Source organism: Diuraphis noxia, unplaced genomic scaffold (genome assembly GCF_037042655.1).
Source record: "Diuraphis noxia isolate RWA-SAM2 unplaced genomic scaffold, SU_Dnox_SAM2 contig0003, whole genome shotgun sequence".
NCBI classification, from domain to species: Eukaryota; Metazoa; Arthropoda; class Insecta; order Hemiptera; family Aphididae; genus Diuraphis; species Diuraphis noxia.
This window is the reverse complement of record NW_028301713.1, coordinates 68,755,829-68,783,148: the sequence shown is the minus strand read 5'-3', so window position 1 is coordinate 68,783,148 and position 27,320 is coordinate 68,755,829. Positions and strand designations below refer to the sequence as shown.

Sequence of the window (27,320 nt, the reverse complement as noted above, 5' to 3'; positions counted from 1 at the left end):
CATTTAATTGTCTATTATTCACATTTATATTAAAATAAGATTATTTGTATCAAAGTTGACAAAAACAATTGAATGGTTTTTAAGTTTTAACTTAATATTAAATAAGAACTCCAAGTATTTAATATTCCTTTTAAAATATTATATATTTATATAATTTTACCTAATCATTAATAATGATGATAAAGCTGAATATAGTGAGATAGTGCGATGTAAAGTACGTTTTAGTTGCTACATAATTTAACCAAAATCCTTGACTGGATCCTGTTAGTGGTATACATAATTTCAACCATATTTAAGTGGCAAACATTTAAGCATCAAGAACCTGTGACCGTTTAGATATGTATCTCTCAGCGTGGTTATGTCCTACGTTCTAAAGATTTACGGTTCCAACGAATCATCAATCTTCAAAGACTTCAAGGGTATACACAAAAAAATATATACCAAAGTTACGAGATAGGAGTGAACATTTTTTGTCTGAGTTCTTCACATTAACTCTCCGACATACCATAGAAAAACCTCTTCACAAAATACAATTCCATGCTATTTCAATGTCTGTGCTTAGTGCTTACCAACCTAATACTCGAGAAACTAAATTATCGGAATTACGACTAGACAAATTCGAACGTCTTTCAAGAGTAAATATACATTTTTTGTCAATGCCTATAATTATGTTACGATGTTGTGGTTTTATAATATGTCAATACACTGTACACATTATGATACATCTATTTTGATAAGTTAAACAACCATAATATTTATATAAGTGTAAAGTTTTTGGTAAGTAACTCGTAAAACTTTTTTGATAACACTAGCTACACAAACTTTGCCAATCCTAAATGTCAATACCATAATTTTTATTTTTATATGATCACTGAAATTTCAAAATCATGTTGATATAGGTAATCAACAGAATTTGGCATTACTATCAGATACGTTTTAAATCTGAAAGATTTCAAATAAAATAATTAAAACGTGAATTTTTCAAAACCTAAAATTTAGTAAAAATTGTCAAACATTATTTACTTATTTAGTAAATCTCACATAAACATGATAATACAAATATGGCATATTTAATGTTTAGAAAATATACGATTAAATTATTAAAGCAAGTAGGGAGATATTGAATATAATTTTTATTATGGTAAAAATATAAATTTCCAACAACTTCGCAAATTATTATTAAGTATACAATACATAAAATATATGTATGTATGTATAAATTCGTAAGTGCAAAACTAACATTATAATTTCTATGAAATTACCATAAGGGTTAAATAAATATTGTTCATCATATATAATAATTAATTATGCATTTTCAATATAAATAACATCATGTAGTCACATTAACTCCGAATTTGATGTAATAAAGTATAATTTCGATTTATTATTTATTTATAGCACTTAAATGTCCGAGCAAAATATTATTGACTAGGAATCCTTAACAATTATAAACGAAGCCATTTAGCATAATTTAGACAACTACTTAGAATGAAAATTTTAAAATACACAAACAATATTCATTTAAGTAATGATCGTTCAGAAAGTTCTAAATTTGTTTTGCAAATACCTTTAATCTATGTATATTATATTTGAATTATGTTAAAATCTATTACCTATAAATTATAATATTATACACAGCTAAAATAATGTACCTATCAATGATTTCATATAATCCCAAGTGTACTGTTTGAAAATCGAAATAGAATTTTCAATAATTTCGTTTTATTTCTATTTAAAATTATATTTTGTCAATTTTAAAGTATACTATCTTTAGCTCAACACACTTCAGTGATATACTATAAGGCATTTATTTTTGTGTTATTATAGTTTCCTGCTTGTATGTGAAATGAAGTATCAACCAGTAGGTAGGTACATTGATTTTTTGTTTAATTTAGATTTTATTTTCTACTCTACTATTCATGTATTTTTTTTACCTAATCTTTACATTACCAAAATTTTAGCTTTATAATATGATAAGAATCTTTGACATTTACAGTTATTTATGAAAAACTTATTTAAAAATAAAATAATGACTGATTACTTTAAAAAATAATATGGTTTTATTATAGAAGAATTAAAAGTAATTGTAAAATTATTATTTTTAAGTTTTGTTAGTTTTAGTGTACCCACGTACCTGTTCAGATACTCTTGAATATAGTTATGTATTAATAGGTTTATTTGTAGGCATTATTCATGTGTTGTATTAGTTCATTCATTTTCGTTGAGTTGTTTTCGTGTGACTGATGGTCCTATTTAAGAACGTATAATAAATAACCTGAGCATTATAATCAGGCTCATAAATATAATTAGAGTCATTTATTTATTTATCTCGTCCACATGGATAATTTAGCATTTAATATAATATTAATTAATATTTTATTATAATTCATACACCCACGTATATTATTTTAATTAATTTAGCATACACGTTTATGGATATACTAATTTATAATATTTTAACAATGAAACTATGTATTATTATTATTTCACTTTATTGAACTATTAAATTATTAATTAATTTTAGCATTCTTTATTTTAAATTAAAGATTTCGAAAAAATATCTCTGAGGAAAAAAAAAGATTTATTTTAACTTTTACATATTGTATTTCTTATTTACCATAACAACTTAAGTAAATTTGTTAATATTAGGAAATATAAATATACATAAGTATAATCAAACATTTTAACAATCTTCCTTGGTTTATTTAACTTTGATAATTGCATTTCCAAAAAGTCATGAACGTATAAATGGCGAAAAATTTCCTTTAATGCAAATTTTTGAACGCTTTTCCACAATTTTTAATGAATTGTTATGTTAAATCACTCCAATCTTGATAAAAACACAAATTTTGTGGTAAATATCACAAATAATGTATAAAAGTTGGATTTGCTAATAGTAATATTAGGCATCTAATTATTTATAATGATATATTCAAATTTCTTGACAAAGGAAAAAATCCTACAGGTTCAAATCTAACAAAAAAAGAGTCATTCTTAATAATAACAAACTAAATTAGGTGCTGAATTCTCTATATTATATTTTTAATATTCCTAACTTAGTAATTTTTATTGATTTATTGAAAAATCCATTAGGTACTTCTATTTATATATTGATATTAAATTAAATAATAGTATTTGTGAATTTAAAATAAATAAATAGTTTAATTCGAAAGGTCAATATGTCATGATATAGGTAATAATTATGTATATATTAAAATTAAGATAATGTATGAACTATTTGTACAATACTATGTAACTATTTTAGTCTTATAATCATTATAAAAAAAAATATTGCTTGATAATAATAATAATCATAAAATGTTAGTGGGTCTGCCGTTAATTAGTGATTTTGTAAAAATTTACCGAACCAATAACAAACTATTTACTGCCATGTACAATGCAATTATCAAATAGGTTGTGACAAAACTATGTGTGTTAAATGTTTAAAAGATAGACGATATTGTTGTCGAAGAATGACAAACAGCAGTCACGTTCTGAAATAATATACAATATCACACTGTTTATATAATATAAAGTGTGAGCTTAATTTTTGTTTCAAATAAAATGTATAAAACTAAACATTAAAAATTCTAGACCGGGTATATTTTGTGTATGCGCATTATATTTAACTAGATTATTATATTATAAATCAAATGGCTATGACATGTTTGACATTCATTTAGATTCACAAGTCACAGTATTACAGTAATATAATCAAAACAGTGTAGGTATTAGTATATATTTTATAAAATGATTCTAAAATAAGTTAAGTTTATCACAGTGTTTATTTGATAGGTAGTTAAAATTAAAAAAAAATTATTACATAATTACGTAATTATTTTAAATATATAGGTGTAACTTAAATTTAATTGTATTCAAAATAGGTGAATGTTTTTTTTCTTTTTTTTTTTTATCAAGCAAAACTAACTTTGAAATAATTAGAAAATTACGTTTTTTGAGTATTTTATAGCTACCTACACTACTTTGAGCTACTATAATTTTTACATAACATTTTTTGAACAATCATTCTAGATAATATGATACAAAATTTAAAAAAATAAACATTTTTATTCTAAAACCAATTCATTAACTTTCCATTTCCTTGAATCTATAATACAGTGCGATAAAAAAAAGTATGTTAAATATTTTATTTCTATATTGAAAAGACAATACATTTTGTACATAGTATAGTATACATTATTAATATTAGAATGATATGCGTACGTGTGTAATGATCGAATAACGAAATCCAACACCGAAGAACTGTATTGTGTCATTGAACGGCCTTCAACCGAACATGACAATTAAGATTACACAATTTAAGATGTAGCTGTAGTAATTTGGTTCTGTCTATTTATGTCAGTACGAAGCCATCGATAAATTTCACTGAAGAAAGAAAATGGGTTTTGTAGGGTATTCATCAGATATAGGGTATTCAGTGAAGTTCTTATATGTTCCTGCCTTACTAACTATACTGAGAAAGAAAAAGTATTACCCGAGATGATTGTCAATAGGTAACACAAAACATTTGACTATACCACAGTAATATGACTTCGAATTCAGACATAGAAACGATGAGATAGTTACTCACAAAATACTGTGAAAAACGATTGCATGCTTTGTGGTTAATTGATTTGTCAAGTCCATAGTGAAGGTTTTTATCATCAACAAACGAAGCTCAAATTTTATTAATTTTAGTAAAACATAGACAGTCAAGTTCTCAGATATATGTTTCTAAGTAGTTACCTATGATTCACAGATGTCGCAGATGTTTAAACGACTGTTGAAGTTCAGAAATGAAACAGATATAATTATACAACATTTTGCCAGTACCGTTTCACAGGCCAACAAACCATAAAACAGTCGTGTTTTTGACTTATGTGACGAATTACCAAATATACATTTTGGCATCGAATGTTCTTTTAAATTCATTTCAGAGGAAAATTCCAAGAAAGTAAAATAATCTTTAAATGTCGATATAAACTGTTATAATACCGTGATTTATTCAACAGTTTTTCTTTCATAGTTGTTTCCTTGATTAAATAATGTTCATGCTATTTTAATATAGTTATAAAACGTACCTACTTTGTTATTGAGTTTAATATTATACTATTATATATATTTAAAAAATGTAGTGAGTATGAAGTTGACTTTATAGCGTTGGCCTCGAAAAGGGTTTTATAAAAATATCTCTCATACCCAATGGCTACCAAAACGGTTATGATATAAAACGGATATTTATTATTTTTTCCCCTTCAAAGATTTTAGTCGAGGAGATAGCAATATTGGTGTAAGAGGTGGAAGCTACAACGAATAAAGCGACTAATGGAAATCTCTGAGCAGTCACACTAAAACGTTTCTGATATAGCTCATATATATATTATATATACTGTAGTCACAAACGTAAGCCTTTTTTTTTTCAGAACGAATTAAATCAACTACAATGCTAGAAGTAGATGCTGTATAGTATATACGCATCTCTGTAGTATTTTTTATCAGTAATTCAGATTTTAAACAAGAAGTGGCGACGACAACATGCTACATACCTACAACCAAAAATATCTACCTTATGTATTATGTTTACCTATAAAATCGTATCACGAATCTAATCATTTCTCTTCAATTTCCCTTTTTTTCTTCTTATTTTCTGAAATATCTCCCTAATGTGCTTTGTACACATGGTTAAATTGGATTTAAAAAGCACTTAAATTTTAATTCATTTTTATAGATTCATTAAATTTTATTTAGTATTAATAATTGTTTTTCCCGCATATATCCCCCAATATTACTTAATAGTTAATACTGATAAGTAAATTTACTTACCAATTCAACAGAACCATAATGACGCCTGCTGAACACACCACGTCGAGATATGAGATCATTGGAAGACGATCTGAAAAAAGTAAATAATTGTTTTAAATTAGAATATATTGTATTTTGTGATTTTGTTTCAATTACAATATTTTTTTTTTTTGAATGGTAGGTTTTAGAAAAAAAATTGTTTTTAGAGAAATAAGAATTTACACAGTATTTATTTATTTGCTTATAATTTAACACAAAATTATTTTTATTTCTATACCTGTCATTCGTAATCAGGTTTGTTATTTTTTTTAATAACTTATACTTTGAATTTTTATGAAATTATATTTCTGAATCGCACTATTGAAAAAAATATTAATGTATTACATAGTATTTATTATATAATTATACCAACTAACTAACTAGTAGTTATTTATTATATAACCCTTAATGAATATTCATTGTACCAACGCTTTATTTTGGCCTAGCTAGAATTTATTTGTAGAAAACTTAAATTAATATTGTAAGAAATATATATAAGTTATAAAAAATAATATAACAGAAACTTTACAATTAAGAAAATCACGGTGATCTAAATAATCCTAGTAACTATCAAATTGTAAAATATACAAGTAACAAGTTACCTATGTGTACATATTATAATATATTATGATGAGATAAAAATTTAAAACAGCTTTAGTAAAAATTTACATATATTTAAATTTGATGAATAAATAAATTAGCAACTTTTTAAATATTATGGCAACTAATATACGATATTATACAAAAATTGATCAAATAAATATGGTTTAATTTACTTTTATTCGTATAATATTATACCAACTTCTATTTTAAATTAAATAATATTTGAGCTGAGTAAATGTAGCATTATAGCTAGTATTTTGAAGAATAAATATATGTTCCCAACTAACAAAAATTTGTCCATTTTGAAGTACAAAGATAATCATAATGAACATTAAAAGTTAAGTTCTATAACAATGAAGTTACTCATAATTAATAAGACGAATCAATTATAATCAATGAAGGAAAATCTTTTGGAATATTATGAATCATAGCTTATGCTAATTTATGGTGATAAATATTGTGATTGAGTAACTATTTCAATCTATATATTTATCATGTTTCATCTGAGTTGAGATATTCGTAGCAATAATATAATAAAATATTTTTATTTTTATAAGAAAATTATTACTTTTTTTTAAATGTATTACACCTGTGACAACATAGGCATAGTGTGCTGACAATTAAATATTTCTAGATATTAAATAAAAACACTTAATAAGCAAATACTTTACAATAATGTATTGCGATTCATAACATTTGATAATAAATCTTCTACATTGATATTATTTAAAATTATAGTATTCACTTAAGTTCACCAAAAAAATAGACTGTACTTATTTTTTTTTTTTTGTTTTTAATTAAAACTTGTGCTGTAAAACAAATCAACCACTTTTGCTTATTTGCATAATTTTCTTTTAAAAAGAATGAAAATAAATAAGATACTACCTAACAGTAAAGCTGTAAAACAGTTTATCAAAAAAGTTCTTTCTAACATAAAACTTTAACAAGAAGCCAATAAAACAGTGTTTTTTGCAATATTTTGCATTGAATTTTTTAATTTCTTCTATATATACATACGGGTATAAAATATATAGTGTACCCATTGTGTTTATTTCTTTTGTTATCGTAAAATCTAATTATTTCATATCAATAATTTCTATAATTAATGAGGTTAGAATCTATAACAGTAGGTAGGTAGTTATATACGTGTTTTTCAATCTAAAAGCAGAGGCTAGAAGTCATCAATCAGCAAGCAATTGATGGGCCTGGAAGAAAATTAATGTAGAAAAACTAGACTCTTTCATCATGAATGCTGCAGCACCAGCGGCGGAAAATAACTCCAGAGAGTGCTCCAAACTCCTTAGTAGTATGTGCAATAGCTGTTTGCTGAATGGGACATAATATAATTGGGGGAAGAAGCCATGCTACTGGTGGTCGTCAGAGATTTCAAAACTCCAAAAAGAGTGCATGTATGCTAGAAGAAGATTACGCAGAGCCAGGTTACATTCAGGTTACAGGATATGTAGGTAAATGTATTGAAATATAATATATCTGTACATACTTAACTATAATTTTAATTTTATAGGTAGATAATAATATTGTAAATCTCGTATATTTTTTTTCTTTGCATGATATTAAATGTAATGCTAGCCTTTGTTGTCGAAGCAGAAATTATTAATTAACTTAAGACCAATAAATAATAATAATAATATTGTATACTATATAGCTTATAAATAGGCTTCGGAAGTTATAGGAGTTACATATTGTTCTGTATGCTTTCAAATTATAGCAGACCAAGCTAGAAATCCGAGCTATACAATGTTGAGTTTAAAAATTGAAAATTAAAAATGCATATTTTGCATATTTCGATAATTTTAGAGAAAAAGTGTATATTTCGTCGATTTACATTGATTTTCGCATATTTGTATGCATATTTAATATTTTCTACAAATATCAAATTTTTTTTCATTCTTAACCAATTTATTTTAAATAATGTTACATAACACAACGCTAGTAAAGCGAAAAACAACCTAACAGGTATTATTCAACATATATTTATTTGGTATTTCATAAATAATGAAAATATATTTATTTAACTATTCAATAAAATCTCAAACGCCAATCGGTAACGCACCATATTTTTAATTTTTAAATAATAACATTTTTTTAAATAGACGTATTTAGAATTTTTTTTCATGTATATTAACAAATAAGTAACACACTTTTAATAGGTAAATAAATACATTTTTTTGGCATATTTCAAATTTTTTCATGCATATTTTACAATTTTTTCTTGCATATTTTATAATTTTTTCTTGCATATTTTGCTTTTTTTGGCTCCTATAACTTCCGAACCCTACTTATAAATGTATATGGTGCCACTGGTGGAAATTAAATTAAATTAAATTAATTCGTTTTTAAGTTTAAAAAAATGAGATTTTATAAACTTCAATGGTTAACATATGTATTTGTACTAACTGTCGATTAAAAATAATATATTAATCTAAATGAAAACAATGAATGAATAACTCAAACTATTGAACCTGATTAAAGAAAAAATAGTTCAACTTACATAAACGGACACTATAGTGTTCCATATTCTTAATATGGTAAAACTAAAACTCTTAATTTATAAATCTAAATAATAATTATTAAATACTACTAAAAAAATAATTTATAATAGTTATTATAGAATGACCTCAGAAATATTAATTGCATATAAACTAATTAAATTATATTTTAAATTGAGTTCAAAATGATAATATGTATAGGTAGTAACTACTATTAAAAATTTGCCTGTGAAAAAATTAACCATACTCAAAAATTTGACTATTTTTTCATAACTCCATGACATGTTGCAAAGCTGTAAAACACGAAATCGAGTATTCAAAGGAAAATATCAAGTACACGAGAGTTTACGCTTGTATGCATTTTTGTTATAAAAATGCATAAATAAATTCAAATTTTCCACTTGAATTGATACCATAATAAAATATACAACATTATGTACTCAATAAAATTCTTAACGATTCAAGTATATTTGCATTTAGAGAGATTCAAAAAAAAAAAAATAATATGTATACGCCTAATGTTTTATATTATAGGATTATTTATTGTGCATAGTTGATTCAGTATGTCACTATTTTACGATGAAAAAACGTTAAAAATAAACATTATCCAATAGAAATGTGTTTGCAAAATGACAAATCTAAATATTAATCGTGCTATGAATTATAATTTATTTATTTAAATAAAAAAATACTATTTGTTATGAATTACAATCATAATAAAAGTATTTAAAATTTTACTTTTGACTATAACTGTTATTTTTCAATGAATTACAACCCATAATCTAGTTATTAATACTTAAAATCTTAATCATATTCAGTATACTACGTATTCAAATTTCAAATTTATATTTATTTTTCGGTAATTAAACATTAATTTACAAAACATGTGGGACAATATGTAAATATTAGGGCAAAGGTTATTGTGGGCCAACAGGTAAAATGTCAATACTCAATACTAGTTTTACAAATACATGTTAATTAAAATCTAAATATTTGTTTAAAAAATTCGTAAAAATTAATTTGTGATACTGGTGGGGTTTGAGACACAAGTTACTGACCCCTCCCTTACTAATCTTTGATATACACCTAAAACAAATGCATGCAAATTGTAAAATGTGTCATGAAAATTCTTGTTAATTAAATGATAAATAATTGCATAAATAATTTTTCAGTTGGTTAAGATTAGGGGCATACAAGTAATATTGCTCAACATAAAAAAATATTATGTATTTAAGACAACATTATATATTATATAAAAAAAAACGTAAGAAGGAAATAAGAAACATATTAGTTTGAGGTTTTAAAACATTTGGTGACATGCCAAATATTTAGTATGAATCAATATCCCAGATAACGCAATTTTATTAAAGTGTACTATAGGGTATAATATTTCTCTTTTTGAATGCGAATAATATTTATTTTTTTTTACGATCCAAACATCACTTTGAAAAGTATAATAACCTTATGCACCGTGGGAATTGAAAACGGTTTTATGGATTTATCATAAATCTGGTAAGTAGTCCCAAGCTACGACTAACAAGAAAATCATAATAGTAATAATAAATAATAATTAAAAATATTGCCAGCCAGCTCATCGTTCGTCCAATCATTTTAAAGTGTTATGTCTACTATGATAGTGATGGACATTTGGTATAACGTATAATTTAAAGATTCGTTTAAGATAAAACTATAGCGCAATCTAATAAAGACTATTAGATCTAAATAAAATAATTTCTAGGGCTATTCCAAATTGGCTTTCATAGATAGATTTGGCTTTCTATACAATTCACAACAATTCTACGTTATAAGTTTTAATTAAAATAAATTGAAATATTATATATACGTAATTCTTCTGGATAATACTTTTAATGAATTATCATGTCAATATTCTAATAAATATAAAATAGACATACTAGAATAGAACATTTAAATTCAATTCTTACTAAGCGTTTATAAAATGAACATAATTATTATCTCTTACTTAAAATACTTACATAGTTTTAATTATACTTGGATTAATTATGAAAAGCTTTATTTTATTAGTGGAATACAACTTAAATATATATGTATAATTTTTACAATGTTTAATTCAATCTATTTCAAAAAAGAATAATAACAACAACTGAGGAAGTAGGTAATAGATACAAATAATAAAATCGTTATTATTTTACTATTAATTTTTAACATTATATATTATGTAATACACAATATAATATGGTGTCAAATTAATTTTAAATTATCTACTTACAATTTTAAACCTTAACTATGTTTAATTTAAAAGTATTTAAAAATATGTATAATTTTATAAATCAGTGCATTTTGATTACCTAATTAATATAATAAGCTATTAATGTTCATTTTACAATAATGTGTATTTTAATGAAATTCAATTTATGACACAGTAAATAATCACCATAAATTGAGAATAGTATCTTTTATCTATAAAAATGTCATTAAAAAATATGTTTAATAATTTCCATAGTAGTTTTCCAAACGTAAAATAATACCTACTTTGAAAATAGTTTTAAAAATATCAATCAAGATCATTGTTGTTAAGATTTAGAATTCAAGTAATGAGGGCTCACTATTTAGAAAAAAAAAATGTCTAATAGACACTACAAAGTTATATGAAAAAAATGATGAATGTCAAATACCCGGTCTTTCAGTTTGTTTTTATTTAAATATAATTTGTCGAGAATACAACGACATTAGAATCAACCTCAAGCTAGCTGAAAATCTTCAAGAAGCTCTAGGCCCAGATCCAGACAACATCCAAAAAATATTCACTTTCTTAAAATTAACTAAATTATATAACCTAATCTAATCACACACCCACGATTGTAGAAATCCCACTGCCTTTTCTATACACGTATAAAATGTAACACTTTTTATCTATACATATATTTATATTATACTACATTATGTATAACAAAAGCCAATAATCTATGTTGTTGTGGCTTATTATAATAATAATAAAAAAAAATTTTCAACAATACGATCATGTTACATATTTAGGTTCCTCAAATGGTTGACTAATTTTAAAGTTGAAATTTTTTTTACAGACACCTAAGTTTAGTTGTATTATTTGAAATTAAAAATAAAGTTTATTAACAGATAATAACTACCGAGTCTTGTACTCATTACTAAATTATATTTTCTCTCAATTTATTTATAAAAAGGTTTTTTTTTAACATTTATGTGTAAAACCTATTTATAACTTAAAACTTTAACGACTCTAAATTACAAAGTCCATTTAGAGCCGGCAGACGGTTTTTTTTTTGATAAATTGTATGGTAAATGTGTTTGTATACTTGCAGAGTAATATTAATCTTTAGTGTGAGTTTAGGGAAAACACCTACAATAGAATCAAAAATGATAACGAAAATAAATAAATAACATTGTACGTAATTTATGACGATACTTATATATTATTTATATATATAAATATAGACATTATCAACTTTGAAGAGTCATTTTTTCTACTCCAAACTTAATTTACGGGTGATTAAATTGGGGCTTGCTTCTTGATTATCTAAAAATATTTCGGAATGCAATACAAATATCTTGAAGAAATGAACGATATCTAAATTACTTATTGTGATAAAATATTTTTCTCGAAAAAAATATGTAATCTTCTGTTGTTTTATTTATGGCGTTTCATACAGAGCCGATAGTATGGACTACGGGTAAGAGTCATTATAAAGGAATGTATAATATTTTCGTATTTTAATATTACAATTGGATCGAATTACCAATATAAAGTAAACATAAGTCAATAAGCATTGATTATAAATGGTATAGTTATGTTATAGTACTGTTTATAATCAATAATGGTCGTAACTCGTAAGTCATAAATCATAATCATAGTATTGATGTTTATATTCTGCAAATTCGGAACCTTAAATCATTACTTATTATATTATCATAACACACATCGCTCTTATTTTCCCTAAATTTTAAACATACAATATTTTAAGTATACGGCCTCGCAAAGACAGAGTGTCGTCATGAAACTTTCGTGCACTTATACAACGGCAATTTAAAAACTATAGTTAAATGAAAATACTCACAGTGCGGACGAGGCCCGCCTCCTGTTGAGTTCTCTGACCGGTATGGCGGCCGGGTGCAGAAGGGTGGCCAGGCCCAGCCGTTCGACACACAACGACCTGGACCGGTCCCTGGCCGCCAAGGTGCCAGTGGCGGACGCGGCGCGGGGCGGGGCAGCGGCCACGCTCAGCCGCCGGCCACCCGGTAACGTGGACGGCGGTGGCAGTGGCTGCTGTTGGACGTCCCTGCTGTCCACGCCCCGGAGACGCGACACCAGCTTCATGGTGGTCGACGACGACGTCCGTTCGGCTTCGCCTGCCGAACCGTCGCCGCCGCCGCCGCCTCCGACGGACGACCGTCGCCGCCACGTTCGCGAGTCCGTGTTGGAAACAACAACAACAACAACGACGTGAATGGCTACGACGATATTACGGTAATAACAATCGGACGGGTGTTTCGACACGTGGCACGTGCACAAATCGGTTGAACGTCACAGACGGGGGACGGGCCGTTACAAGTTTCCGGCGATTTTCGAATTTCGTTTGTTTGTGTTTTCCGCGCTAAACCTCGCCGTTTTCTTAATCTATCCGCAAAATACACACGATTATACATATGTTGTTATTGATATGTTGTAATATATTAGGTATTATTACTTATTAGGTAGGTATAGGTAACAAATTTGGGTAAAATACTTTAAAAAAGTTAATAAACACTTGAAATAGGTTCTAAATAGATCTACGAAGGTATTATTGAGTTCTAATTATAGTAGGCACTACTTGAAATATATAAAAATTATATTATTATGTAGAGTTTCTCAATAAAAGTTATGCGATATTATAGTAATATTCAAAAATAATTTAATATTACTATACTACCTATACATTTAGTAATATAAATAAACAACTTTTGGACTGATATCTTAAATAAATGTAGTTTGTAATTTTCATTTTTCATTTTAATCAAACCAAACTAATTTTTTCGCTTCGATTGGCGCAATAAATTACATTGTATATATTTGGATATAAAAATCAGCAGTTTAATAATGTTGGAAGTATTGGCAACTCGTTTACCGAATGGACAGACAATAAACAAGTGGGCCAGTTTATTATCAATGTTTTGAGTTCGGAAAACTAAAGCTGACACAACAATACAAATATAAATATTTGTTTATAATATAATATTTTGGTAGTCGTAGTCCATTATCTACATGAATTTATGTCCCATACTCATATCGTATACTCATATATTCGTATACTACATGGGTTGGCTAACCAAACATTAGATCAGAGAAAGAGTCCAAAGATAGTTATGAAGTTATGATAAATTGATGGTAATATTATACAAATTTTAAAAACATCTTTTTAGAAGATAGGGTCGAATAATTAACTAATTTATGTCACCCAAACTTTTTAATACTGCCTACCTCTTGATTTACTTACAAATTGCTATAGGCGACCAGCTAAATGTTCAGTATTTATTTTGATTAAAGGCTATTGTTTATGTTATTTTACCATATTCACGTTATATTTGATAAGGTATTGGTTTACAAATTAAATAAATTTATAAAAAAATTGTATGTCAATAAATAATTCAAATCGAGTAAATTGTCCATTAATATTTATATATTATATATACACATATTTTACTCAAGTATATTTATTGTTTCGTAATATATATTTATAATTGATAAACATTTAAATGAAACTATTTTTATGAACCTACTTTTTTTCTAGGGCACAAATCATGTACCAATCACTTAGTCGATACACAAGTCTTTAACTGCGATATTGTGGTGTTAATTATTAAAATATTAAAATAACCATTCTCATGCAGCCATGTTACCAAGAAGAGTAGAATAAGAATCAAATTTTATCTTTTAAGACTCTGGATTAAAACTTAAAGATAATAATAACCATTTACAACTGCGTGGTGTATACATTTGTTAAATAGACTGTTAATTAAACTAAATAATCTTTGCATGCCGTGATCATGATGTTTGATCTTCAAAATATAAGACTTTAGGGTTTTCAAACTTTATAGTTTATAGACACGCTACATTTTTCTCATATGTGTATAACTATTCTCCTATAGGTACGTTAATATGTCATATAGGTAATATGAATACGTATTTTTTTATTGTTCCTGAAATTAATGAAGGAATTTTGTGTTACTTTTATATGCTCTATAAGACGATTATTTCTACAAACGTGCTTTACTAGCCATCAGACATGTCCGCAAAATAATTAACTCCGTACATTGTTTTGTCAATTATTATTATTACTTTATTTATCCCCACCACTCTATTTTTTTGTCTTTTGTGGAGTTAAAACGGAAATTGATTTTTTTTCAAACTAATTTAAATAAAACGAAACTATATAAATGTCAAGGATGATTAACAGGTAAGCTTACTAAACGAATTTCATACCAATTTTAAAATACATTTACAAAGGCTCATTGTAAAAACCAGTATTTAATATAGGAATTATATATTATAATGTTAAGTATTAAAGTATAATCATTATTATTAGTTTGGTTGGTATACACTAATTTCTAAATTCAGCATAAAAGCTAACGATTATAATAATTTTGTTTATAGATACTAGAGTATTAAATACTATAAACAGTCATACGGTATAAGAAAAATAAATATACTATTGTCATCTAATGTAATAAAAATAAATGTTATTAAATACTTAACTTTCATATTTGTAATTATACAGTGTATAATATAATAAAAGTACAGACAAATAAGTTTTAGATCCATAAATCATTAGATAAATTTACTCATTGGTTACTAAAAAAAATAAAAGCTTTATTTTTTCATTAAATTAGTAAGTTGTGGTTTGAAACGCTATTGAAATATAAATATATATTATATATATTATGTATATTTTGTATGTTTCATTAAAAAAAAATGTACATCTATATAATTTTTAAAATGAAAAACTAATTAATACTAGTTAATACTAAAATTAAATATGAATTACAAATATAAATTACTCAACATCTCCAAATTCTTAGACAAGTTCATAAATATCGTAAGATTTAATTTACAACAAATGTAAATATGAGTATTTTGAATAAACAAAATTTATTTATTAATAACAATAAATTAATATTATCATCATGCTTGAATATTAACTACTATATTATAATAATACCTACTATAACGTCATAATAATATACTCTATTGTGATTGTGCACTTAACAAAAGTGTATCCGTGTTCATGACAATATTGTAATCATAAAAAATTAATACCTGACAAAATAATTGGATATTTCAAAGAGGAAATGTAAACAATTAAAACATATCATGGCAGAAGAATTAAAGTGTTTCGGATTATTATCCATATACAGGCAAATATAACACGATATTCTGTAGATAACACATTTATCACGGCATCGAGTAGGATTAACATTAAGTATTACAATCTGCACTCGATGATTGAAGTGGAGTCGAAACGTAACAATTTTTAATCAAAACACGGTACAGCCACGATGTAATATAATATAGTTATATTAAAGAGGTGTCTCAAATATGTGATTTCCTCTTCATGTGCATATACGTTGTCAACTGTCTGTAAATTATTAATATTACTTATTGTACACACTGTATAGATTGAAATCTTTCAAATAAAGCCAATTAAATGTTATTATAAAACCGAGCGTTTGATGATATTATTAAAATACGTTTCGCAAACCATGTATTGTATACCGTTCAAACAATTATTATTGTACGTCGTGGTGGATCAGCGGTGGTTCTTTCGTTTTAGTGAAAAAATATGAGGTTTAAATATGTTAGCGGATTGATTAGAGGGCATTTTTCGATCAAACTGACGATATATTTTAAGGATATGATGTATAAACGTATAAAAGGTACATAATAGGTATAATATATATAATATGATGAAAGACGTGGTGGTGTTGGGAGATTGCGAGTGTTCGATATTTCCTCGTAGAGCGAAAAAGGACGAAAAAAGCAGGGAAAACGAGAGAAAAAAAAATGGAATAGAAAATAAGACCAATCTGCCAGCAACGGAGAAAATCATTTTACGTTCGTCGAAAATATACGCGAACCGCTTTTTATCTACGTCCGACGAGCCGACGCGGACTGAACACTAAAATGTGTGAGGTATAAAAATATTTTTGCCAGTACCATACATGCACTGGGAATTCGATGAAGGTGCGTAGGATAGTTGTATATGACAGAATAAAATCGAAAAATCATCAGTTAAACAGGCCGTCAAGGAATTAGCGAATGCCATTCGCACAAAGGCGGCGGAATTTTTTCTGTCAAATTTTCCGATAAAAGTGTTTGTGTATATCATATTATTTTTATGAATAATTTGAAATAGTTGGAAATCATGATATTATATTTTTATTATACCTTGTTGTGGTGAACTTTCATCTTTTAATTCGCCTCTCTTATTATTACAAATTTCACCAGTGTCTAAGTAGAATATTTTTCATTCTGAAAACATTTATCTGTTAATATCGAATATTTTATTTTATTCACAAAATCACGTGTTTAAATAACTCTTCTTAAAAAGTTTAAATTGTTATAAGTATAGTTCGAATTACAATGATACTTGTATGAAATGGTGGTAATCAAAATAATCAACAACAATCATCTTAAATATTAGCCATTAGGTGATATCTTTCTTTTTCTAACTTGAAAGAAACAATACTCAGTATTAATAAAACAAAAAAAGAGAGAGTCCACTATATATTAGCCAACTAACTTTCAGAGACCAACGTTATGAGTCGAATGTACTTGGATGAAGAAAAAACACAGAAATCAACTGAGAAAATGAATGACTTACGTTGAAAATCCTATACATACCTATACACGTCAACGCGCGCTGCAGAGTTGTAGCTCAGGTGTTACAAACACTTTTACGCGACCGAAAAACCCATACGAACGGTATCCACACGTAAAGCTATTAAACTAAATGTGATAAATATTATTGCATTAGTACCTAAATCGTAATGAGAAACATAAATCTACGTATTTTGGCTTATTTTCATGAAAAATAACAATATAGAGTGGTTTTGAGATTTATTTTTTGAAATCGCTATTAAATTAATAGGCTGAATTGTTATTTCTTGTTGAATTGCATTTATATAATATTGATTATTGGTAATCATTAATTAGGCACTAATTTGTAATAAATCTAAATATTATGTAAACATTTCGTAAACGTTAAAATTTAACATAAATTATATAATGTTGGTAAAAAATGAATATTTTTTTTAGAACAAGAGATGAATCCTAAGAACATTTATGATAAAGCTATTCAAGCTTCTATTTCCATACAAACTTAATAAAAAATGTATCAAGCTCTATATCCGAGATGGAACTAGAAACTAGGCTGAGAATGAAAATCGTAAGTATATATTTTTATTATAACAATAGACAACCATTATATGGGAGGCATTTGGGTTTTATCGAAACTGTCAGCTATTATAATAATACCGATACGTAATTTGAAATTATTGAAAAACCTCGCTGCCGATATATGACGAGGCGGCGAGGTGGGCTGAGAGAACGAATGGAATAGATAGAACGAAGAAGTAAAAGTATTATTCTTATTATTATTACTATCATTATATAGGTGCGTGTGTAGTGTTGCTCGCTGCGTGCGACCGCGAACAAGTGTTGCTGCCAGCCGAGCCGAAATAATCTGCGAAACGCGGTTATATAGGTATATCTCAGGAGAAGAACCCCATTTGTCATGTGTCGGATAACTGTGGTAGTGGTGTGTAGAACGGGTATTTTAATAGAGGGCTGGAGGTCTATAATAGGAGTAAAGGTGTAGGGGAAACTCTAATTTGTGTGTTCGACTGTGGCACGCACGAGGTACTTCAAATCCTTCCACCGCTTATACCAGAGACAATTATTACCCCGTTGGAGATGCCCATGGAATCCTTGGAATGTCCGATATCATATTATATATAGGTATATATATATACATATAAACTCATTAAATTCACACTGATATGGTATAACAATAGTGGTATACACCTACGAGATTTCCAATGGATTTGGTGAAATGGTGGTGGTCAAGTATGGATGAAACGAAAGAATGAAAAATGTATCATTTTGAAACATTTAAGTGTGTCCGAACTATCAGATGGAATACCATCGATAAATTATAAATATGATGAGTAAAATAAAGAATTTAGATTTAAAAAAAAAACTTGTTCTTGTTTTTAATTTTTACTTATAGGTATTATATAATACTTTTTCATGAGGGCGTCTGTAATAATTAGAGTATCGTATAAAATACCAAAAACTATGGATGCGGAGCAGTCCTAATAAAGCTAAATTGTTTAAAGTTAACAAAAACAAATACAATTATAGTAAAACGTATAAAAAATTAAAAAAAAACTAGATTTATGACATCCAACTTATATTTAGATTAATAACAAAAATAAATAAATATGTAATAATCACTAATAAGTAATAACTTTAAAATATTCAAAATACAATGACTTTTCCTTTAAGTTCTTTATAATATGCCGAAAGCATAATTTTTATTTGATTCCGATATTTATTGAACCATCAAACAACAATAAACATGCAACTACTAAAAGTCTAATCCTTAGTAATTCGAATACCATTTTGTATCGTATACAGTTTTTTTTTTAAAACTTAAATGTAAATAATAGTTTGAAACAAATAAAATATGTGTCAAATAAATCTTTTATGTTTGTAATTATTATAATATATTAATATTAGGTTTAATTATTTCTATATGATATGTAATTTTTTAATTTATTACTTTATTAATTACAGTATTACACTTCAAATAAAGTACTAATAAGTTTAACTTGTGTAATCAATCACAAATTACAATATAATAAATCGGAAAAAAAGGTTAATTACAACTATTTTATGCTATTGTATTAAATTGTGTAAAGTTTAATGATTGATATGCAGATTCATAATAATATATTTAATGTACGGATGCACTAATTTAAAAGACAGTTTTAACAGATTCCTTAAAGTAGGTTATACTTCTGATTTAAGTACAGTAAGTTTCAAGTGTACCTTGTAATTCAGTAGATAAGTCAATCTGTAATGTACGCGCTAAAATATAATTAAATGATAAATAATCGTGCATATACGTTAAAAAAGCGAGGACGATTCAATGTTTACCAATCATTTATATTATATTTTTAAATTATTATTATTATATTAAAATATGTTCGTATTTTGTTTTTTTTTTACCGATTATTTTAAAATGTACCTACTAAGAAATTTCTATTTTTGACTCACTAAAGTACTAACTATATCCAATTTTCTACCTTAAACCAATCAAAGTTAATGGTAACAGAATTTATTACATTAGGAAAAACAAATAAAACAATACCAACAAATAGTATTGATTTAAACGGATTAATTTCTGTTTGAATATATTATGAGATTACTTTATTGGTTTTGGTATTCGGAAAAAACAAGTAAATTTAGCTGTACCTTAGTTTTTCCTAATTTAATAGTATAATTATTTAATTTTAGCTAAGTATTAAAATACCTATTTAGTACTCATTAAAAAATATATATTATATTATATAAATATCTTAGAGCAAATGATATTGCATTATATTTCCTCGTCTATAATGTAGAATACTTGAATGACAGACATAAACGAACTGATGCGTTCTTTAAAACAAATAAATTACCACCTTTTCGTAGTTGCATACGATCGCAATCACTTTGAAGATACACACGGCATACTATTAAAATAGAACAACAAAAAAAGAATTCCCTATCGACAATTAAAGCACTATTAAACACTATACATATGATAATATAGTATGTACCTATTATTATACTAGGCTATAGCCTCATAGGTAAACATGAATGTACTATTTTCAAATTTAAATTGAGGTATATGACTATTGTTCATGATAATATATTTTTTTTTTTGAATAACAGTGCATTGTGCAACCTGTCACACACTCATAGAGATATAATATACACAAGGACGTTAAGGATAGGGGACACTAATAAAATACAAGTATCGAGGTTGTAAAAAAAAAAAAAACGAACTATTGAAAACCTTTCTTGTTTGTGATATTACAATTTAAAATATATTTAAACTTTAACTCGTATTTTAAAAAAGAAGTGATAAATGTATATATGTATATATAATTTAATATTAACAAAAGATGATATATGTCATGTTTGAACATTATTACAACATTTTGTCCTCCACACAGAAACGGATGAGTACCAATTAGATACCTAGTTATACGTAAAAAGATAATATATTTTGCATTTATCAAATTTAATAGAATAATAATTTAATAGTACTTTATTTGAACTTACGCAAGTATAAATAATATTAAACATTTTTAATTTTTAATTAATTTGTTATAGATAAATTTAGGCTATATTATTATAAGATTAATTGAGTAATTTTATTTTATCTTGTAAAATGTCTAGATTGGTGAAAGATGTATTTTATAAAAGTATATGTATAAAATAGTGAATAATGGAACTTGAGTATTTCAATCTGATAGTGTAAACCTTAAAAATCACATGTCATATGAACCACTTTCAAAATTCCATTCTCCTATCACTTTGTAAGGGAAAAACAATAAGTATACTGGCATTGTATTTATTTTTATAGATATACATGGAGATATGATCTTTTTCCGTCAACTAAGATTGATGATTCAATACATTTTACTTGGCATTTTTTTTCAAAAGATACTAAAAAATTACACTCAAGATCCTACAATCAGAAAGTTACACACATTCAAGAATCAAGCATATTATAAACTAACATTAAATTAAACATTTAATTTAATAATATTAAGAACTAATTAATTGTCAAAAGTTAGAAATTTATATTATTATAGTACGAAAATTACAATTAATGCTTAAAAAATACTGAGAATAAAATGAATAGTAGAGATATTAAATAATTAATATCTATTAGAATCAAATAGTTATTACACATTTAACTAAGACCCAACCAATACATAATTGCAAATCTTATGTCAGATCTTAATACCATTGGTAGTTATTCTTCCATAATTTTTTTAATTATTTAGTATTAATGATAGGTATTTGTACATATTGTACACATTTATATAAATTAATTCTAATAAATTAAATAAGTTATAACTAATGTCTGTATAATACTTTAAATTTTACTAAAAAAATAAATATGTTAATTGGGTTTTTATGATTTAAAAATTTAAAATGTATAAAGTAAAATATGATCCACAAGTCAATCAGGTAGGAATATATAAGCTGTCAAAACGTCAGGTATAATACAAAATATAATAAGTTCCACTTTTTAAATCATTGTACAATTTATGTCACTATTATTATAGTTACACAATGAGTTGTTAATAATAGACTATTTACAATTTGAAAATATTAAATAGATGGTTAGAAACCTTTAATTAAAAAGGTAAAAACTATTTTTATTTTTAGTGATGCAAATTAAGTTAATGCAAATATTACATTAAATAATCAATAGACATTATGTAGTGTGTAGTATGGAAAAATGATAGATAATAATATAAGTCGAGTAGTAAAGTCTTACAATAATTCATATAAAACCAAATTTATATATAAACATTTTAGAAAGTTTAAAAAAAACCATTATTATAATGGTGATCATAATGGTTAAAGCTTTTGAAATATACTTAGCAAAAGTCCTTGTTAATTTTAAGGTGTTAAAATAATCCATTACAAAATACAAGTAATAGGTACAAATAATAACCTAAAAAATATTAATCAAATAAGATACCTATGGGCCTATAAATTCTAAATTAATATTATTATTGATTATAAAAGTTTAATACTATAATTATATTAATAACAATAATAACTAAAAATATAAATTATTATTCTTATTTGTTATAACGTAATTTAAAAAGTATAAAACAATTGAATGCACCATTATGCCTATTAAAAAAAAAAAGTTAGGAAGAATATTTTTCAAGCCATAAGTAAATACAAGATTGACAGTTATAATACCTACCTATATAAATATATGTTTAGCTATATTGTATAACAAGTATATAAATGCAATGAATAATAATTTCATATCACTTGAACATACACCCAAGACCCAATGTAAATATTAAACTATTATAAAGCACTCATTTGAATAAATTATGTATTGACAAGTGTCATTTTGGCGAATGATTGATATTGAGCAATTTTTTCAACTGATATAAAATGAAATAGAATTTTACTAATTCAATATGTGTATTTTTATTTCAAACATTTGTTCATAAATACATAATCTTTTCGATAAATATATTATTAACTTGATATAATTATCACATTAGTTAAATGGAAATAACAACCACTGATAGAGGGAATTTTAAAATTATTAAAATTTAGTTTGGTATCAACATATTATAATATTATACAGAGTATTACATTTTACCTTACCAAGAAATAATGTTTTTTTCCAAAATGGGATAATTTTATATTTTTCACATAATATGCTCTATTTTTATATAGGTAATACATTATTTTTTAAATATATTATATATGCTTATATAATTATTTAATGGGATGGATAACTTAGATATAATGTAAGATTGTAAGTAATTAAAAAAAAAATCCGAGGTAAACTTAAATTTAATGTTACGTGAGGTTGTAGTTGTTAAGTAAAGATTTTTTCACTTTTCGAGTGTATACCTATGTCTATGGGATATGAGTTTATGACCTACCTAATATTAATATGTTCAACTATTTGTACGTAAATGCACTAAACAAAATTACTAAATAGATATTATATTATTTTGTTAATGAAACTCATAATTAACTTCTCAAGTAACAGGCTATATATCATTTTGGCATTGTATTTTATATTTAACTAGTTGTGAATACAGTCACAATATAAATTCCTAAGTACGCCACTAACATACATACAGTTATACACCAGCCCCTGTGAACAACTGTACAGCGATGGTGTTTACATATTATCGAGAAAAGTATCCAACCCTTAGGAAATTTAACATTTGAATAATATAAAACACCCAAAATCGGGAAGTTTTCTATATTATTATTTATTCCTTATGTTCTACATTATTTCTTACGATACCTATACTATGGTATTATATTGGTAGATAATACATTATCAAATATAGGGATATGTAAATTATATGTGTGTTCAATTTTAAAGGTAACAGGAAATATTTCGAACGCATGACCTTGAATTTGATTCGGGTTTTTTTACAGGATACAGGACATATAAAAAGATATTTTTTTGATAAATTTAAATTTTTAACTTTTTTTTATCTGCGCGTGTGGAGTAAAATAAAAATTTCTTAAATAGGAACCATTATTTTTGACACTGGATTTGGATCGCTCTATTTTTATTGAGCAACTTTTGATCTTTACAGTTTGTTGATATCTTAAAAATTGCCATTTTTATGACGGTCGAAAGTTTTAAATTAGTTAATTCGTAAATATCGCATTTTAAGATCAAAGTTGCTCAAAAAAAAAATTGAGCAATCCAAATCCAGTGTCAAAAATAATGGTTCCTATTTAAGAAAATTGTATTTTATTGCACATGCGTAGATAAAAAAAGTTAAAAATTTAAATTTATCAAAAAAATATGTATTTATATGTCCTGTATCCTGTAAAAAAAACCAGAATCAAATTCAAGGTCATGCGTTCGAAATATTTCCTGTTACCTTTAAAATTGAACACACGGTATAATATTATATGATATACACACAAAAGTATGTTAGGAAAAAAATGGAATGCTCTAAAACAAATAAGAAAACTTATTAAAATTGAATACAAAAAATGTGTGCTTGGAGACCTGCATCTAAATATTGTGTTATGTAATTTTGTAGTAAGACGAAAGCTTATATTCACGCGTATCTACAGCAGGCACGTACAGCTGTCCGGTATGAAACCCTAAAGAGTTGTTTATCTAAAATTTTCTGAAAATATCTGAAATTTTCTAAACAAAAACAGAATGCACGCGTGATAAACTATTTAAAAGTTTCTTCTAGGACAATCCGTTGGCCGTCTTATCAACAGCTATTTATTATACTGCGATACGTCTATGTTATAATGTAGTGTACCCTCGTGTGTTATATAAGGTACGTAGATATGTAAGACGTCCCTATTATAATATTATTATGTGACCCGGTGATAACCCAAAATTATGTTATGCATTCGAGCATGGCCGTTTTCGACTAAAAACGTACCCTCCCCTTTTTGGCCGATTCACTTTTCGACCAAATTTAAAATAGGTCGATTCCCTTTTCAACCAAAACAACAATTTATACGATAAATTTAAAATAAAATATAGAAAATTATTTTAAATATTATAAGAATATCATCTATACATCAATATTATGTTTTGTGTTAATGTGTCACAATATGTATGATGTATGTTATATAAAAAAATAAAAACTAATAGGTGTTTAATTGTTGTAAAATAATGGCAAATATTAGTAATAGTGACTAATATTATATAATTTATGTTATACTTATAGAAAATTATCAACATTATTATGAGTTGCATAAAATGAAATAATAACATTATTTAAAATGTAAAAATATATATATATATATACTACATAATATTAACATTGTTTTTATATCAATATTATACTTAATAATTATTGACAAAAATTTTATATCATTATTTTATTATTTTAAATTTGGTCAAAATTGATTCTGCCGAAAGGGGAGGGTATGGTTTTGGTCGAAAACGGAGTCATCCATGCATTCTCATTCATTAGTTGCAGTGTCAACGTACCTTTGTAATGTTACTGTTTTTGTTTTTTTTTTTTAAATTTTTTTATTACATATTTTTTTATCCGATTTAAATCATCTCAGCAACAACCAAACAAATACAGAACGTGAGCAGGCGATTACTTAGTACCCTACATGTACACAGATAAAACGTATACGTGCGGTATTTTCCAATGACGATTTCAATAGTTAATAATTCGCGATTTACAATCCGTTTGCGTACAACGAAACCGGCGGCGGACCTATTCGAACTGGGGACAAATAAAATGCTTCGTCGACGGCGGGAGTGATCGCGATACGGACGGCAGCGGTTAACCAACGGCGGGTTCTCACTGGTACACGTGCGAGTGCCGCCCGATCATCAGCCGGCCGGCACGCCGTGGCGTCACGCCTACGTGCCGCTACCTATTGGACCACGACCGACACCGACTGTTTTCGCGCCCGTCAGTGAAGAACCAACTGTTTACCCTGTAGCCGAAATCCGCCAACAGATGTCGCCAACATTATTTAAGTCTATACGACCGATTTAAAAAAAAAATTATAATCTTACTAACGCGTTGATATAATAATATATTATTTGAATGCGATTGTTGTATTAGAAACACCGTTCATTCGGCCACAAATATGGTACTCTTAAATCGGAATATAACCATTAGAGCCACGTCGTGTAACTTGGGTTTATATAACAAAAAAACTACACACTTCGTTTAAAACACTGTCTTATTACAACAGCTGGGATTTCAATGATTTTCGCATTGTTTCCTAAAGCCAGTAGGTATGCTTGTTTTATACTTTTATAGTACCTATATACACGAACCATGTAGGTATTATTGAATTGTATGAAGTGTTTTTACTTCCATACTTCCATACTATTATTTTTTGTGAAAAAATATACCTATAATACGCGTTGCAACATACGAACTTGAACTTTAGGTACTCCAATAATAATTTTGAAAACATATCTGAATTATTTTGTAATTACTTTATTAGTAAACACACAAATATTTATTTTATTTTTATTTATAATATACCACAAAAAAAAAAAAAAAATAATAATAATAATAAATAAATAAATAATAATAATGATAATATTTCTAGTCATTTAATTTTCTAATTATTGAATAAGCCTTTTATAAAAAAGTACATTTTTCGAAACTAAACATATCTTTACTTTAATTACTTTTAAAGATACTTTCTTGATATACTATGGTGCAAGGATTGTATATTATAAATTATTATAATTATATATATAGCCAATAATATAGTTACTGGATTTTTTTTAACCAACATTTTTTTTTTTTTATTCTTGAGCCAGAAATAACAATCAAAATTGTAATCATTATTTTATTATTTAGAAATAAATATATAGTTAGTAGTTATGACTATAGCATACCTCGTAAATAGTTAACATTAAATTAGAAAAACTGTAATACACACAAAAAAAACCATAGGCATAGGAATCTTCTACAAAGTAGTAGCTTTCTTAAATTTAAACAAATAGTCAGAATATATTACATATTATCTTTTAAAAATGAAAATTTATCTAGTGAATTGTTGAATAT

General features: G+C 26.0%; 1 protein-coding gene across 3 annotated transcripts in view; it reads right to left on the bottom strand.

The window, feature by feature from the left end:
* LOC107166611 (GTPase-activating Rap/Ran-GAP domain-like protein 3) overlaps positions 1 to 27,320 on the bottom strand; it is a 370,828-nt gene that overhangs the window by 107,809 nt on the left and 235,699 nt on the right. For 2 of the 3 annotated variants that reach the window (XM_089222594.1, XM_089222595.1), the window contains one exon: positions 5,824 to 5,893. In XM_089222594.1, coding sequence (XP_089078720.1) covers positions 5,824 to 5,893 — 70 coding nt within the window. Of the gene's footprint in view, positions 1 to 5,823; positions 5,894 to 13,024; positions 13,585 to 25,762; positions 26,097 to 27,320 lie in introns of those variants that run through there. The other variant, XM_089222593.1, reaches the window with a different exon arrangement.